Source organism: Diplodia corticola (assembly GCF_001883845.1).
Source record: "Diplodia corticola strain CBS 112549 chromosome Unknown scaffold75, whole genome shotgun sequence".
Lineage (NCBI taxonomy): Eukaryota > Fungi > Ascomycota > Dothideomycetes > Botryosphaeriales > Botryosphaeriaceae > Diplodia > Diplodia corticola.
Genome location: NW_017971554.1, coordinates 139,891 through 158,141, shown reverse-complemented (window position 1 = coordinate 158,141; position 18,251 = coordinate 139,891). Strand labels below are relative to the sequence as shown.

The window sequence follows — 18,251 nt, the reverse complement described above, 5'->3', positions numbered from 1 at the left end:
TTATACTTAGATAAGTTTTATCCTGCGATTCGTATACGCGTCGTATTTTTAGCTAACTCTTTTCGCCTATCTAGCCGCCTCCCGAGTTTCGCCGCGCTATAAATATATTATCGTTTATACGCTAGTAGGCTATTCGTTATAATACTCCTAAGAAGTAGAATTTAGTCCGTAGCTACGCCTCTAAGTATCTTAACTACGTTAAGAACTTCCGCCGGCTCGAGAAGACTCGCGTTAAGAACGCTAGCGGTCTTAAGGAGTATCTATACGCTTAGTAGGTCTCTCGCGACTATAACCTCTAACGTAAGTAGATAAGGGCTTCCTTAACCGTCCGCTTTTACTTTTACTAACCCTTAGTATAGCTTAGTATAGGCGGTATCGATCTAATACTCCCTACGAACTAACGTATCGACGTAGCTACCGAGAACCGCCTTCTACGTAGCTAGAATAACCTCTTTAAGGAGAATAGCCTCGATCCGAACCGCGATAAGTCTCTTAACGAGAGTAATAGCTAGAAGAGTATACGGTAGTACTAGTACGGGCCCTTAATAAAGTAAGAGGTAGAGGATAGGTAAAATTTAGTTTTAATATTTAGCGAGGTTTTAGGGTTCTTTACGAGTTAGGCCAGGCTTAGAGTTTTATACGAATTAGATACGCTTCTCGTACGCGGCGCTTACGCCTAGTAATAAAAATCTATTCTTCTTATATTATAGTTATTAACCCGAAAGTTTTCGCAAGTTAATCGGTTCTATAGAATTTCTTAACTACGAAAGAAACTACGGTTTTTATTCCGGATACCTTTCGGCGACGTATCGATCTCGGCCGTAGTATAATAATATATTTAGTAGCTTTCGCCCTCTAACCCTAAATCCCGAAGACTAAGCTTTTACCGCTTCGTCTTATTTCTTAAGCCGAGAGGCCTTCCCCGCCCGCGTTTTATAGATTTTTCGCCTACTTACGGTAGGTCCCCGCGTGCTCTTCGTACGCTCTTCGTACCCTTAGGGTTATTCTCCGGTGGGTCTTTTTAAGGTTTTTCGCCTCGTTACGAAGGTTCTCCGCGTACTCTTCGCACGCGTTTTATACCCGGTAGGTTTATTCCCCTAGAGTACCGTCGACGGTATTCGTTAAGTAGTTTCTAGTAGTCCTCGAGTTCGTACTCGTGCTTCTACTTATTATATTTATTTAGCCAGCCCAGCTATTTAATAAGGTATTACGAACCGCGGAGGCCGTCTTTATAGTTAACGATGGCCTTAACCTTCTATATATCCTCTAACTCTATAGCGGGCGGTTAGAAACCGGGCTTTACGAAGTATAGCTCTAGGAGGGATATATAAAAGATAAAATAGAGCCGCGCTATTAAGGCTAGTAGCTTAAGCTAGTAGGCGGAGTTTCTAACCTTCTTAATAATCTTAAAGAGATCGAGAAATCGGCCGTCTAGCTTCTTATAAGGTCGCTTCGTACGAATATTCTTTATAGATAGTAGGACCTCGTCCTCTATTTTAAAGTGGCGATCTAGGCGGCCTTTATTATAGTACCGAGTCTAGAGCTACTATACGTATAGAATTACCTAGTATATACGTACGTATACGCTACGTATACGTTCGATATACGCTTTAGCTACGTCGGGCGCGAGAGTAATATCCTCGATACCCGAGGGTACTACTATAAGGCTTCTTATCTAGTTAGATCTAAGAATACCGTCTAACGCCTCGTTATCCGTGCCGTAGCTTAGAATATTAGAGGTATATTCGGTAGTAGAGTATAACTTATTATTATACGCGAATGCTACTTATAGTAGTAGTTTAGCCTAATTAGATTACTCCTAGTTAGAGTATATCCTTAGATACGTCTTAATCTCTTAGTTTTAACGTTCTATTTACCCGTCCGTCTACGAATAGAATGCCGTGCTAAGGCGTCGTTTAATGCCTAGTTCGTAGTATAGAGTAGACTAATATTCGCTAGTAAACACTAACCCCCTATCTAAGACGATAGAGTCCGAAACGATCGTCTATAAGAAGTATAGTTCGAGTAGAACTATAAGATTCTTTACGTCGATCGTCTTACGTACCGAGAAGTAAAATACCTTCTTAGTAGCGCGGTCTACGACTACTAAAATAGAGTTATATAAGCCCCTATCGCGGCCCCTTAATTTAAGGAGGTTTATAATAAAATTAAGAGAGAGGTATTTCTACGGTTCTCGTTCTACCTCGACCGGCTATAAAAGGCTATAGGGCTTATAGCGACGTATCTTATATCTCTAGTAGGCGTCGTATATATTAATATAGGCCTTAACTTTCTTATTTAGGCCGGGCCACTCGTACTTACGTACGATTACTTTATATATACGTTTAAAGCTATAGTAGCCGCCCGTAGGGTCGTTATAGTTACGCCTAATAATCTCGTTCCGTAGAGGGGTGCTATAAGGGACGTAGACCTTTATATAGCGGCGTAGAAGGCTATCTTAGTCGAAGGACTAACCCTTAGCCGTAAGTTTCTCTAGAGTTTAAGTCCGGCGCTAGACGACGGTATCGTCTTCCCGCTAAACCTCCTTAATAAATAAGAATAGTAATCTTAGAGGTTCCTCTATAGCTGGTTTTTCGTTAAGTATAGCTACTACTATTACTTAACGTAGTACGAAGCTCCGGGCTTCTTTTATACCGGCGAGGGCTTACGCTAGCCGTAAGCTTTTCTTATCTAGAGGTTCGGAACCCTAGGCCCTCGCGTTATTACGGTTTTCGCTAGCCGCGCTAGTATATACGGCGGCGATAAGTTCTAGTAGAGAAATAGAGAGCGTATTATCCGGTTAGCTATCGTAGCGCGGGTCTCTCGTATACTCTTCGTATACGCCGCGCGTGGTAGGGGTAGTAGCTCTCGGGGAACTACCTATAAGTTCCCGTATCTATAGCTTTTATTATAACGTTAGTAATATAGCGTCTAGGTATATCTTCTTTTCAACCTCTTTAAATCCTAATACGTAATCGGGTCGCCTAGAGAGAGAATCGGCGGGGTTAAAGGCCCCGGGTTTATATTTAATCTCGAAGTCGAACTTCGCTAGCGTTTTAGCGTAGCGGGCCTAACGTTCTAATAACTTTTTAGTACTTATAAAGTATCTAAGATTATTATAATCGTAGAGTACGCGCGTCGGATACGAGGCGTATACGAGGAAGTATCGCTATACGTTAAAGTATTTAACGATAGCTAGTAGTTTCTTATCGTACGTATTGTAGCGTACTTCTATAGCCGTAAACTTCTTACTATAGTAGGTAATAGATAACTAGTATTTTTAGTCGCCCTCCTACGCTTAGAGCTAGAGTAGAATGCCAGCCAAGGCGAAATCCGATATATTAATAATAAGTATTAGCTATAATACTAGGTCGTAGTATCGAAGGACCGGGCCGTGCGAAAAGGCGTCTTTTAGCGTACGAAACGTATACGCAGCGTCGTCTAGCTAGTAGAACTAAATATACTACTTAGTTAGACCCTTCCGGGACTTCTTTATAGGTACTTTCTTAGGTGCCCGAGTAGCGTCCCGGAGGAGGTTGTTTAAGAGCTTAGTAATAGAGGAGTAGTTCTATACGAATCGCCTATAGAAGTTAGCAAAGCTAAGAAATACTTATATATTATAAAAGAAGCTAGATTCCGGCTATTCTTAAATAGCCTTTACGCGTTCGGGGTCTATTACGACGCCGCTAGGCGTTACGATAAACCCTAGAAACTCCGCGTAGGTCGTATAGAAGGTGCACTTTAATACCTTAATATATAAGCTCTAGTCCCGGAGGCGCTAGAGCACCTACTAAACGTATTAGACGTAATCTTCCTCGTTTCGAGAGTAGATTAAGATATTATCTAAATACACGACGTAGATAGTATCTATAAGGCTTTCGAGAGCTTTATTAATATAGCTCTAGAACGTAGCCGGCGCGTTAGCTAGGCCGAAGGGTATAACGAGGTACTTAAATAGGCCGTATCTTATCTTAAAGGCCGTCTTCTACTCGTCGCCCTTACGAATGCGGAGTTTATAATAGGCGTTACGTAAGTCTAGCTTCGTAAAGATCTTCGCGTAAGATATACGGTTTAATAGTTCGCTAATAAGAAGAAGTAGATATCGATTCTTAATCGTAACCCGATTTAACCCCCGGTAATCGATATATAATCGTATAGTCCCGTTAGGCTTAGGGATAAAGAGGATTAGTACGCTAGTAGAAAACTTACTAGACTAAATCTAGCCCTTCTTAAGAGCCTTATCGAGGTATTCTTATAGAATCTATAGCTCTCTTAGCGAGAGGTTATAGATAGGTATTTAGAACGGCGACTTACCGTCCTCTAGATCGATTGTATAGTCGTATTTAAAGTTCTAGGCTAGCTTACCGGCTAGTTCGTTCGATGCGATATCCGTAAAGTCTTAGTATTAACTTAGAAGTCCTTCTTATAGCGCGGTAACCGTTACGGCTATAAGGATAGAATTACCCTACGCTTTCGATACGAAGTATATATATTACGTATACGCGGCGCTAGTACGTTGCGGATAGTACGTAGAGTTACGATCTCCGCCTTTCTACGTTAATAGGGGCTAGTCCTAACTAAAAACCTTACCTTCTAGATTAATCTAGTAGACGAAATCGTCTAAGGCTAGTTAACTAGCGAATTATACCGTAGAGATAAGCTCGATATAGTCTTAGTATAAATCACTCTATTTAAGGGTATTCGTACTAAAGCGGGCGATAAGGTCGGCCGCTTTTAGCTAGTCTAGGCCGAGGATTAGGTCGTAACCCTCGAAGGACGCGCCCTAGAATAGGCGCGGTTCGATAGTTCGCTTAACGCCTATTCCGTCTTTAGCCCGAAGGGCAAGTTTATAGAAGTTCTATATAGTTATAGAATAGCTATTTAAGAACCGTACGCGGAGCGTACGCTTAACGTATAAGAAGAGTACGCGATAGATACTTACTAAATCTTACCTAATAAGGTTTACATCGCTTTCCGAATCTAAGAGGGCCTTTAAGGCTACTAGCCCTTTTAGCGACTCTAAGAGGACGTTTATAATAATCCGTCCGGTTAAGCCTTAGTCGACTAGTTCTAGAGGTAGGCGGCTTAAAACCGCTATTAGAACTATTCTTTTTCTAAGGTCTTATCGTCCTTCGAGCTATCGGCTCTAAAAGGGGGTTAGTTACTAGCCGGATTCTTATTAAACCGGCGAGAGCCCGAGTTACGCTTTATATACGACGCGCCTACGCCTTATCTACGAGTTAACTCCTAGGAGTCTTCTTAGCGAGGCGGCTTATATCGGCTCGAGTTCCTCGACCGACCTCGCCTACTATCGGTAGAGTAGGCCGGACGCGGGCGTTTATAGCCTACGCTCTAGCGTTATTATTTCTTCGTCTACGCTATCTTAACTAAGCCGAGCGTCTACTTAAGGCTAATAATTAAGTCGTAGAGTTTCTTAACCCCCCGGATAGTCTTTATCGTAGAGTGTTTAAGGAGTTCTTTATAATAGATCTCTAGAAGGTTCGTAAAGAAGAGGTCGATAAGAAGGTCCTTATCGACTATCGCGTATAGAAGCTATTTATATAGGCTTTCTATACGGGCGCGGTACTTCTAATACGACGTACTAGGCTTTATTAGGAAGCGGTAGAATATAACCGCATTCTCGTACCGCCGTAAGGTAGGGTTTCTTACTTAATTTTAAACGATTACTTTAAACTCCTCGAAGAGAAGCTCCCCTCGGGTTATAGATTTATCTAGGCGTCGGTAGACGTACTAGGCGATTACTTCGTACTTCGCGAGGCCCTAGAGGGCCTAGCGGGTCTACTTCTCGGTATTCTAGTCTTATAGATTAAGTATATTAAACTTATTATTTAACTCGTTAATCTACTTATCGAAATAGTACTAGGTCGCGGTTTATAGTTCGGAAACGTTCTTTTCTCGCTAGATCGCCTTCCGCGCTTCGAAGTTAAGATATATACGAGGAGTATACGTTTCGGATACGCTTAGCTAAGAGAGTATATTAATACGTTCCTATAAACCCTTAATTAAAGCGTTTAATTCGATAATTTAAGCCGAGGAGGTCGGGATTACTATAGAGAGCCTATAGATCTTAGTCTTTAGATTCGTAATAACGTCTTCGGGCGTAATCGTTATAAAGGGGGGTTCTTCTATAGCGGCTAATATCGAGGATATCTCGTCGGCGTTATCGTCTAATTCGCTAGGGATTAGATAGTCTAATCTAGTTAAGGAGTCTTATACGACCGTAGCGTTTTCGGTGCGCGACGTATACGCGTCGCGTACGGGAAGAGGGGTCCGCTTAGAAGGCATTCTAAACCGGCTATTTAAAGAGAAGGATTCGAATATAAGATATAAGGTACGAATAGAGAGCTTAAGATAGGTATAAGAAGAGGGCTTATAATTAATAAACGAATTCTTAGGGAATTCGGCCTTCGCCCGTAGGCCGAAGGGCTTTTATATATAGCTAAGTAAGAGTTACGTAACTAGTACGTAACTTCTATAAGTCTCGTATATAAAGCGTATACGAGACGCGGCTATAGGTCCTTATAGTATATTATATAAAAGCTAGCGTTACGCTTTTTTAGATAGGCTTTTAGTACGCCGCGTACTACGTAAAGGGCTAATATTACGCTTTTCGCGTAAGGGCGAGCGTTACGCTTTTTAAAATAAACTTTTAGTACGCTACGTATTACGTAAAGAGCGAGTATTACGCTTTTCTAAATAGGCTTTTAATACGCCGCGTACTATATAAAGAGCTAGCGTTATACTTTTCGCGTAAAAGCTAGCGTTACGCTTTTTTAAATAGACTTTTAATACGCCGCGTATTATATAAAGAGCTAGCGTTACGCTTTTCGCGTAAGAATTAGTATTACGCTTTTTTAGATAGACTTCTAGTATACCGCGTACTATATAAAGGGCTTATATTACGTTTTATTAGATATATTTTAGACTTTAGTACGCTATATATTTATACTTACTTTTATTAAGCTTTATATAAGAGTTACGCTTATATTAACTATAGTTAATATTTTAGTAGAGTATTATAAAGAATCGATAAACGAAATATTCGAAAATTTTAGTATTTAAAAATTTTAGTATTCTAAAATTTTAATATTTTAAAATTTTCGCTAAGTTTTATAATTTCGGCTTTTATACCCCTCTAAATCTAAATAATTTAGACTTATAATATTCTATTCTAACTCTATTCGCTTAAGAACCCGCGTTATATTTATTTTTACGTAGAGACTAATATTATATTTTTCGCGTAAGGGCTAGTATTACGCTTTTCTAAATAGGCTTTCGATACGTCGCGTATTATATAAAGACTAGCGTTACGCTTTTCTAGATAGGCTTTTAGTACGCTACGTATTATATAAAGAATTAGCGTTACGCTTTTCGCGTAAGGGCGAGCGTTACGCTTTTTAAGATAGACTTTTAATATATTACGTATTACGTAAAAAGCGAGTATTATACTTTTCTAAATAGACTTTCGATACGCCGCGTATTACGTAAAGAGCTAGCGTTATACTTTTCTAGATAGACTTTTAATACGCCGCGTACTATATAAAGAGCTAGCGTTATACTTTTTTAAATAGACTTTTAGTACGCCGCGTACTATATAAAGAGCTAGTATTACGCTTTTCGCGTAAGGGCGAGCGTTACGCTTTTTAAAATAGACTTTTAGTACGCTATATATTACGTAAAAAGCGAGCGTTACGCTTTTTTAAATAGACTTTTAATATACCGCGTATTATATAAAGAGCTAGCGTTATACTTTTCGCGTAAGAACTAGCGTTACGCTTTTTTAAATAGACTTTTAATACGCCGCGTATTATATAAAGAACTAGTATTATACTTTTTATATAAGAGCTAGCGTTACGCTTTTCTAAATAGACTTTTAATATATTATATACTACGTAAAGGGCTCGCGTTATACTTTACTAGATACGCTTTAAACTTTAATACGCTACGTATTTATATTTATTTCTACTAAGCTTTACGTAAGAGTTACGCTTATATTAACTATAGTTAATATTCTAATAGAGTATTATAAAGAATTAATAAATAAAATATTCGAAAATTTTAATATTTAAAAATTTTAGTATTCTAAAATTTTAATATTCTAAAATTTTCGCTAAGTTTTATAGTTTCGGCCCCTACGCCCCTCTAAATCTAAATAACTTAGACTTATAATTATTTTAATATTCTAAAATTTTCGCTAAGTTCTACGATTTCGGCTCCTACGCCCCTCTAAATCTAAATAACTTAGACTTATAATTATTTTAATATTCTAAAATTTTCGCTAAGTTCTACGATTTCGGCCTCTACGCCCCTCTAAATCTAAATAACTAAGACTTATAATATAATCTTTTAGTATATTATTTTTTTCTCTCTCGCTAGCCTCGCTAGTCTAACGAATTTCTTAAGAATTCGTCTATTTATTAATCTAACTCTTATTATTATCTAGTAGTAAACTCTTTATTTAGTCTTTATATCTTATAAGCTTATAAAGAGAACTTATAATTAATAAATAAATTTTTAAGAGATTTAGTCTTCGCTCGTAGATTAAAGAGTTTTTATATATAGCTAAATAAGAGTTACGTAATTAGTATATAACTTCTATAGGCCTTATATATAAAGTATATACGAGGCGCGGCTATAGATTCTTATATTCGGCGTCGTCTCTAATAGCTAGCGGCTAAAGAGAGACGTTAAACTAAATAAATAAAAAATAAATAAAATAAATAAGTCTCGAGCGAGATATAGTAGAATTACTCTATCTTTTACTTTAGTAGTCTCTTCTCGCGCCGCGGCGTAAGGATTAGATACTACCTTATTCTCGCCCTCTTCGGGGAGGGCTGCTGTCCAGACTCTCTCGGGGCGGCTCGATTACCACTACGGCCATCCGTGCTCATGTCATCCGGCCTCGGCGTCGTATCAGACTGCACATCCATCGGAACTACCGAGTCTGACAGCGCTGGCGTGGCTTGCGGGTCCGGAGCAGCTGCTGCCGCTGCCTCGTCGAGCTTCACCGAGTCAATCGCCTCGCACAGACGCTTAAAAAGGTCTGGGGCCCACATCTCGTACACGTTCCTAACCAGGCGCCAGGAGCGCCATGAGTCCGGGTTCTCGCTGGGAGAGAGCAGGAACGTTCCCAGCGAGTGGCGGCAAATGTTCGTCTTCTCCCCGGTGATGACGGGGTAGTACGCGTGCATGTACACCAAGCTGTGGTTGAAAGAGATGGAGAAGGCCAGTATCTGGCCGCTGACGTCCATGTTGGCCATGCGGAAGAGCTCAACCATGGCCAGCACGGCGACGAAGATGTTGTGGCCGTTCTGATTCTCGGCGAAGTCGATGCTCTGTTGCCACGATTTGACTTCGCAAGTGAGGAATGGGAAGTACACGAGGTGCGTTGGCCTGAGAGCCTTGTTCTCGCTGGCGATGATGTCGATCTTGTTTTTCCGATCCTCAGTGAAGGCAGACAGTGCGAACCCCACGCAGTAGTCAGGCTTTGGTCCTCCAAAGTCTGGAAGCACTGTCGGCAGTTTGATCCACTGCTCGTTCCAAAGGTCCTCTAAGAGATCGTACGTGCCCCCTAACTTGTCGTCGTGAAAATTTAGAACCGCCAGTTTTGCCACTACCGGACACACAAGGTCTTGCAAGTTTTGCATAACGCCGTCCTCGTTTTTGTCGTCGATGCGCCGCAGTAGCAACCTGAGGGTCATCGATTCGAACAGGTCGTTCCTTGCGGTCTCTGGTGTGTAGCCCTTCAGGTCTCGTATCCACGTCTCGCTCTCCTCATTCAGCCCGTGGTAGGGACCCCTTCTGTTAGAGAATAGCTCTCGCTCATACAAGTACATGTGCACAAATCCATTTCCGTTCCTCAGCTTCTCGCGGCATTTCTTCGATTTGTACAAGGCTGGCGTCGTGCCAGCGGTGCCCGTCTTAGTGGTGTTGTTAGAGGCGTCGGTGAGTTCGTCATTCTCCGAAGCAGCTTCAGAGGTACTCGCAACGCGCTGAACGTCGCGATTAGGTGCTCTCTTAGCCTTTGGCTTGGGCTTCCTTTGGGCGGAGTTGGCTGCAGGTGGAGCCATGGCGCCCTGTTTTGCCAGCCTCTGAACGGACTGCACCCAGCTTTCGGTCTGGCGCTCGAGAGGGGTGGTCCGGGCTTCGAGCCTGGGGCGGATACTACTGTCAATGTCCCTCCGAGCGGGAGATTGCGCAACAGTACCGTGTGGACGCGGACGATTGCGCTGGCGCGGTTCGGCAGGTGCAGACTGGCTCGGCTGGTTGGCGGAGTAATCCGGAAGCTGTTGACTTCTTCCGGATCGCAGGGGCTCCTGTTTTCCCGGTCCCTTCTTAGGTCTAGGGGCTGGCCTGGATTTGGCCGCTGCTCTCGATTTCAGGGCCGATGCCGGTGGGTTGGCAAGATGCGCGGGTTCTGTAAGGTCCTTCGGCCCCGCAGGTTGCTGTAGCTTTTTCTGGCACGTGAGATACAAAGGTTGGATCGTTATCGGAGAGCTGGCACACTAACTTGCCGCGCTTTAATCCGGGAGCTCCGTCTTGGCGGCGCGGGGTCCGATGCTGATGGCTCTGGAGAGGCGGTCAGCGCGTGTGCGTCGGTTTTGTTGCGGGCTATCCAGGGGATACGACGGACCGGCGGGCTTCTCCTGCTTGCCACGGCTTCTGGCGGGGGCGTGCTGCGGAGAGGACTTGGGCTGATGCTCTGCGCGCGGCCGCTTGCGCGAGGCCATGGTTGAGGGGCGGGTGAAAAGGGCGGGCGAGAGCGGCGAGCTGGACGAGAAGGTCACGTTTAGGTATGGCCATGGCGTTGTCTTGCGAAAGACGTTCTAGCCCCTCGCTACCCCATGCACTCTGGATGCCGACGCGGGCAGGGATGCGACCCGTTAAGTACGCTGATAGGCCGGAGCATCTCGGTTCGGCCGACGGTCCGCTTCTTTGCGGCCCGTCACGGGAGCGCGGGCGCTACCTCAGGCCAATTGGCTCTGTCCGCCCACTCTTGAAAGCTTGAGACCTTTTGTAGATCTCGTAGAAAGCGTTTCAACAAGGTCAAATAATGCTGCTGCGCCGCACACGTCAGTCAATGGCGTCAAGCTGCAAGATATACGTAGTAATACAACTCTCCGCATGGAGTCTCGGAGCTGGTTAGCATGCGCGCGAGTGGACATTTCTCGGCCCAGCAACGACAGTAGAAAGCGGGTCAATTCCAAGATCAATTGCCGTATCGTACCGTTCGCCGCGATCAACAATGGTGGGGCAACCTTGTCCCCATCGGAGTGCAGATGCCGATCCTTCTCTTGACTGTAAGCAAACGTTCGACCTCGTCCGTAGCATCCCTGGCGGGTCGTTTAAAGGTGTGCATTATTATTGCCATGTCTCAGGCTAAAGTGGCTAGGCTACCGATGCTATCTGCTATTAAGAGCGGATCCGTTATTGTGTGAACCTTCTTGAACTTGATTTCATGGCCGTGGAAATTCGTCGTTTTGTTAAGTCGTTGTTCGCAAGGCTACGATACGAATCTAATCAGCTTATGCCGAGCCGCTGTAATGTAATAAACAAGAAGACTGATAATGTTTATATTGAAAATTATGGCCTCCTAAATATCTCTGTTACCCCGCTCCTGCCGACAGGCGCCGATTGCGTTCCCTCGCCTTCGCCACGTGCCTAAAAGTTGTATCTTATAAGTATTCTTACGACTAGTTTTAAGTATTTACTCACAACTGTAATCAAGAACAAATTCTATAAGAGGCGGAGGCGGAGAAGGGAAACATGAAGAACGAGGAATACATCACTGCAACAAAATGCATTCTGACGATGCTGAGGTGCACGTGGCACATCGCCCCATCCCTGCAGGCTTCAGCGTTGATGTGGACCTCGGCGGCCAGACTCTGCAAAGTGATTTCTCGATTCAAGGAATTGTGGTTACGTTTGACCGCCCGCCGCTAACACTGGCCAGCGGCGACTTCTTCAACGGTGGCGATACTGCGAACGTATCCTAATGGGCCTTCCTGGCCGACGACGGGTTACTGATTGTTACACTGCAGAGATCGTAGACTCGATTCGCTCGATTACTTGCGGGGAGCCGTCGTGCCATTCAGCTGATGCCACGTCTTATGAAACTGATTATCAGATCAACCCCGCCTAGAAGACAAGGCTGTCGGCACGTCGCCTCGACTGGCATGCTTCAGGCTGCGTGCTGCGAGGCAAAAAGGAAGCAGGACCACGACCATCGACGCACCTTTGCATATCGGAATGGCCCGCAATCAGTGCTATTCCTGTCCCTCTGAGACCTGCAAATTTCCATTAACCCTCGACGAAAAAAAAAGCCCCAATTACGGTTCCGGAAGGATAACAGAAGCAAAAAGGGCATTACACGAGGCTTGCACCAGATGCAATGCCGTAAGGGATATCGGCGGTGTCGTGTAGCATTGCTGATAAAAATTTCCGGTCGGAGCTGCATTGATTGTCTCAGCCACGACTGGCTACTACTTCCCGCCATCCGGGGTCTCGCAGCGGCAAAGAATAGGCGACAGCCACGTAGCCAACCTTTTCTGCCTGCTACACACCTGCATGTACCGCGGCGGGGCTGAACACGTGCGTTCATGCGAGCGTCCACCCACTACTGTTACCACGCATTCTGGGTCGAATTGTTCTAGACCACGCTTGGCAAGCATTTTCTAGATTCCAAACATAAGCGCTAGTGAATGGAGCTTGGGTCGGACGGCATTTAATAGGTCTCAAGGCGTTTGGTAGTACGAAGCGCAAGGCTGTAGCGCTGAATCCGTAAACGTATGTCATAGAAGCGGGGTAAGCGTGCACTTATAACGCCTACGCTCCCACTTTATTAGATAGCCATACTCGGAACTCGAGGTCTTTTCTTTACACGTTTTCCATACTCTCTGACCCTCATGTCAGTCCGCGAAACCAGCAATCTCATCAACCGAAATGAAAGTGGCAACGGGTACCCTCGCAGCCAACAGCGTACCGTAACAGAATGGATTATTGAGCTTTGGGAGGAGTCCAAGGCAAAGGAAGTGTTCACACTCCCGGCGCAGAGAGGCGAAACCTTAATCAAGTCCCCTGAATACGGTTACCGTATCGATTGTCAAGGGTACTTCGAGGTGAACGGCACGAATTGGCTTAACCTCCAAATTCAAGAGAATGTCCTTCGAAAAGTATGGTCACCAACGAACGCTAGTTGTACATATTACTAATGCAAATTAGAAGGGCGAAAGTACGACAGTCCTCACCACGTACGTTCACTACGATGGCTATCATCGAACAAGTTTCATCACCAGCAAGATCATCTTGCAGGCGATGAAACAGCAAGCAATGCATGGCCTCCCAGAGTATGTCATCTTTGTCGAGGCAAATGAGAATGGAAAGAGCCCGAAGGGTCTTCAAAACATCCCGCGTAGTCCTAATGGGATAGTTAACAGAAGAAATATCTGGAAACCAGAGTAGGCTCCACGTGGGCCCAGCACCAGACTGCCAACTGGGATGATCGAAAATGGTTCCGGCGCTGCGTTTTGTGTATCTAGTGAAATACTCATACGAGACCACATAAAATCAATAAGAGACACGCTCTTCCTTGGCTTTCAATCTAGATCTAGCAAAGTAAAACCTGCGGCTCGCGCAGTCTACTCAGAGACTCCGAAGCTTAGTAGAATGCAGTAAATATTACAAGTTAGCCCGTTACAGCATAGGCCCGGCAAGCGAGTCGTATGCTCCTCGCAGGATACGGAAGTTAACAATTCCTCAGGCGGAGGTCTGACACCCATGGTTCCATCCCCATCATTTCGTCCTCCGTGACTACTACCAATTTCTTGCACGAAGTAATCCAGGGTCTTTCCTGCAGTCTATCTCTTCGCGCCAATATTGTACGCCGTACATTGTCTCTTCGCGCCAGTTGCTTCCGAATTCAGTCTCCCAGATTTCCGCAAGTTCTTCGGCGACTTCCTTACTGATGTCACGCCAGTCACCCTTCTTTGTCTCCTTGTTGTGCCTCGCGAGTGTTGTAATATCGAAACGGTGTCCGGCCCAGACGCCTCTTCGTATGTTCTTGGATTCCATGCCAATGGTGGTGCCGTCGGCGGTCCAGCATATGCGAGACACGAGGACTTCTCCGAAACCGATATAATCGATGTGAGGGCCATGAATGTGCTCTGGTTCCAGTGCAATCGCTTCTGACCGTACGTATTCCTTTGTCGTCAAGTTCCGAAGGATCCAGGGTTGGTCGTCGGGGTAGAACGAACGAAGATCCGGTCGAGCCTCGGCGAGCACACATGAAGCGTAAGACCCAAGTTGCCGCAGAGATGATGCTGTGTCGGGGTGCTTGAGCTGGCGATAGAAGGTATCAGGGACACGGACACGGACGACTTGGTTAAATCCCTCACACTCCTGGAATTCCCAGAGGGTCATCTCGTCGAGCTGTTCGCGATTTCTAACTCTCTCGTCGTCGGTATACATGGCTGGAGGATAATCTCCAACGTGTACGCCCTCGCCTACGCAGACAATGCGCTCGCCGGCCCAGGTGCCCAGGTGTGACATGATGTAGTCTCGGATGCGCCCCAGGCCAATGTTCCAGAAATAACGATTCGAGATGCAAAGGTTGAAGACATCTTCCATGTCGAGGTGGTCGATGATGAGGTCGTGCAACTCGGTTGGGAGGGTATGAATGCCGGTCCGCTTGCGCTCTTGAAGCTGACTGCCACGCTGCACTTTGGGTCTTTTCCAATCTCGGGCAGGCTGCTCCTCGAGGTTTTCATGCTTGCGCTTCGCGGATGGACGACCGGGAGACAGGCGGCCGTGGCTGGATTGCCGGGATTTGTCATCATCGTCAGCCACAGGCATGTCGGAAAGAGAAACAATGGACTTACGTAGAGTAGTAGTGCGCGGGCGGGACTGGTACAGCAAGTAGCTTCACAAGGCCCCCCGCCGAACCATTGAAGAGAATATCGCTAATGGTTCCGAACTGGTCCACAAACTCGTAGAAATCGGGAGCCATGAAGACAAAAAACTGACACATCCTGGAGAAGACGCTAAAGTTACCGGAAGCAGGGAGGGGTCGTTCGTTCGCCGCGGGGTGTTGCGAAGGTGGCAAAAGGGCGACGAGAGCGCGTTGGTGTGTGGAGCAGAAACGGGGCGGAAGCGCGACGAGAGCGCGTGCCCGCGCGCGACGTGTTACCTAGGTAGGCAGGAGGCAGGTAACAGCTCTGCCGGCCCCAAGGTTGCGCCGCCGCCCCGAGGTTGAACCGGGACAGCCCCGAAGATTTGGCGCTTAGCGGCCGACTCGACTTTCCCGGTCGCGTCTGCACGGTCGCGTCATTTATATTACACTCTCCATCAACGACTGGACCCTGCCTCCCGACACCAACTCCACTCGAGCGCGCCGATCCGCGCAACCCGCAGGCTTGCGTCCAAACTTCCTCCCCGCCTAACTATGGCGCCGTTCAACGAGCGTCAGCTGGAAATTATCAACCAGCATCCTCTCAAGAGCGTTCTCGACGCGTTCCGCACCACCTTCAAGTCCACCCACCCCCGCATGAGCTCGCATAATGTCGAAGCTTTCGAAAAGATCGTCAGCGATGACTGTAAGCGTGACCACACCCGCAATACTAGATGAAGCGCTAACGCCATCCCCACGTAGTAGTTGGGAGAACCCAGGTGCTCCAGCTGGTGAACACACTCATGACGCATCCCACCGCCACTCTTCTACCGGCCTACGGTAAGGATAATGGCGCCCTTGTGGGCGATATGGGAACCCTCTACGGGCAACTTGCCTCCGGTGTGTCGGACATCAAGCACACCGCCCGGCTCCTCCAGAACGTCATAGCCGACGAGGACGACGCTACAATCTGGGCGACCGCGTACAAGCTCATCGGCGATACGAAGCCGCCTCACTCTCCCATCTCCTCGCATCGACCGACGTATCCAAAGACGCCTCCTCGATCCGCACCTACGCGTTCATTTAAGGAAACGCCCACCAACTTCCACTCGGGCAGCACCGTCGGCACATCCGAACAGAGGAAGGATATAGACCCTCTTCTCAATAACGAGGTGCGGAGGAATCTCATCTCCAATCACCCAGGCATCTTCGACGCATTTTACGGCCGGGTTTCGCATCTCGAAGATGTTGCTAACGCAGTCTTTGACGCCTGCAAAAGCTCGGATCCTCCCAGGTTCGTTGAGGGTACTGGTTGGACGGATTGGTCATCGACCTGTTCTGAAGATGAGGTTCTGAGCTTCTTGAAAAGCCTACTGGACCACTTCTTGGTAGTTGCAAAAGACCGTGGCTTTCAACCAGCCAAGCGTCGATCCCTCATTGCCAGACCGAACGAAGCCCTTCGCGGCACCACCGACAAACCGGAAACTTGACGTCGGGATCATGACCGGCACCGCTAGCGATTCGGAACCCGTGTGGTGGTCGAATATCCTCATAGCCGGCGAGCTGAAGAGCAACCGCGGCAGAAGTACTTCACTTCAGGTTAGTTACGACATTGCAAAGTATGCACGGGAGGTCCTCTCATCGCAAGACACACGACGTTTTGCTCTGGGCTTCACGCTGTGTGGATCACTCATGCGGCTATGGGAGTTCGACCGGCTCGGCTGTGTGGGTTCCACTTTCTTTGACATTCAAACCGAAGGGCAAAGATTCGTGTCCGTAGTCCTTGGTTGGCTCTGGATGAACGATCAAGACCTCGGCTTCGACCCAACCATATCGAAACACGACGACGGCACCAAGTACCTGGACATTCAGCGGAGCGGCAGGTCGGAGCGGATCAGACTCGAGAGAACCATGATCAGGCAGCGCGTCATCGCCGGTCGGGCGACCACGTGTTGGGAGGGACGGATCGAGGGCGACAGCGATGACAACAGCGACGGCGGCAGTGACGGCTCCCCCCAACGAGTCGTCGTGAAGGACTCGTGGGAATACGAAGACCGCCCGGAAGAAGGCCCGCTGCTGGAAGATGCCACCGCTGCCGGCGTCGACCATATAGCACGTCATTACCACCACGAGACGGTACACGTGGGAGGGATTCCCGACGACGTGATCGGCAACATTCGCAAAGAGCTTGGTCCTGGAGGGCGAAGCGATTCCAAGTCTCACGACTCACAAGTAACCGCCATCCTTACTGGCAGCTCCAGTCAACCGCAGAACAGGGGTGACAGCCGAGCTAGCAACAAATCGCTGAAAAGGTCCTCGGACCAAACGACGACGTCGCAGTCTTCGAAGCGGCCACGTTTAGACCGACCGCCGAACCGGGTTCATCGCCGCGTGGTCATGCAGGACGTTGGAAAAGACCTTTACCGTGCCAGCAGTCTGAGGGCTATGTTGACGGGACTTATCGGTGGTCTTAAAGGACACGAATCCTTGTTGGTCAAGGCCGGCATCCTTCACCGCGATATCTCCATCGGTAACGTCATGTTGAACGATGCCGAGGACGATGGCTTCCTAATCGACCTCGACCTGGCCATTAAAATGGACCGTGAGGAGGCTTCCGGAGCTCCGAGCAAGACAGGCACCAAGGTGTTCATGGCCGTAGGCCCTTTGTACGGCGAGCCCCACCTTGGCGTGCACGATAAAGAGTCGTTTTTCTGGTTACTGTTCTGGATCGGTGTTCACTGGAACGGGCCCGAGGAAAGTGCTACCAGGTCAGATGAGTACGACGCGTGGAACGGCGAGTCAACAAACAGGCTAGGGATGGTGAAGAATTCCTTAGCGACTGAGGTAGCCAAGTTCAGGGAGCGCCTGGAGGTGGCCTTTACTCCGTTTTGTCGGCCGCTGATCCCTTTTCTGGAGGAGCTACGCGCCGTCGTCTTTCCCGATAAGGAAAGACGTAAGGTCGAGGATCCAGAGCTATACGGGCAGATGGTGTCAGTGCTGGAGAAGGCGAAGGAACGTGTGTAATTCGGGGCAGTAAAATGCCATATTGATACACAGCGGATTTTCAGGTGCACCTTGAGTTGGAGGTACTTGTACAAAGACTCACCCATGGTGGGCGTCCTGGTTGATGCTGCGGTGGCAGCATGCTTGATCCGAAGGTTCTCGTCGCATTCGATGGCTCCGGTGGCGAGAAGGGCTGGGTAGGCAATGCATGTAAGAAATGTAGTGATTGAAGATCAATGAGGCCAAATGTGACCCGAGACATCTCCAGCGATAAATCTCTGGCCCTTCACGTTCGTTAAGTGCAGGTTGTCTCGATCAGCACTGGCTAAAATCCATACGTATT

At 47.0% G+C, this 18,251-nt stretch overlaps 4 protein-coding genes across 4 annotated transcripts; 2 read left to right on the top strand and 2 right to left on the bottom strand.

Moving 5' to 3' along the window:
- Positions 1–8,825: 8,825 nt before the first annotated feature.
- On the bottom strand, positions 8,826–10,751 carry BKCO1_7500049 (uncharacterized protein; the record flags this gene model as incomplete). The annotated part of the gene is made up of 3 exons (XM_020278965.1): positions 8,826–10,478; positions 10,532–10,590; positions 10,655–10,751. The coding sequence occupies 3 exons, from the start codon at positions 10,749–10,751 to the stop codon at positions 8,826–8,828; spliced, it is 1,809 nt and encodes a 602-aa protein (XP_020125959.1).
- Positions 10,752–12,926: 2,175 nt separating this feature from the next.
- On the top strand, positions 12,927–13,482 carry BKCO1_7500048 (uncharacterized protein; the record flags this gene model as incomplete). The annotated part of the gene is made up of 2 exons (XM_020278964.1): positions 12,927–13,193; positions 13,243–13,482. 2 exons carry the CDS (start codon positions 12,927–12,929, stop codon positions 13,480–13,482), a joined length of 507 nt encoding a protein of 168 aa, XP_020125960.1.
- Positions 13,483–13,833: 351 nt separating this feature from the next.
- Positions 13,834–15,046, bottom strand: BKCO1_7500047 (f-box domain containing protein; the record flags this gene model as incomplete). Its single annotated transcript, XM_020278963.1, has 2 exons — positions 13,834–14,830; positions 14,898–15,046. The coding sequence occupies 2 exons, from the start codon at positions 15,044–15,046 to the stop codon at positions 13,834–13,836; spliced, it is 1,146 nt and encodes a 381-aa protein (XP_020125962.1).
- A 414-nt stretch (positions 15,047–15,460) lies between these two features.
- BKCO1_7500046 (serine threonine-protein kinase sgk2) lies at positions 15,461–17,929 on the top strand (the record flags this gene model as incomplete). Its single annotated transcript, XM_020278962.1, has 3 exons — positions 15,461–15,611; positions 15,668–16,254; positions 16,298–17,929. 3 exons carry the CDS (start codon positions 15,461–15,463, stop codon positions 17,927–17,929), a joined length of 2,370 nt encoding a protein of 789 aa, XP_020125963.1.
- Positions 17,930–18,251: the final 322 nt, after the last annotated feature.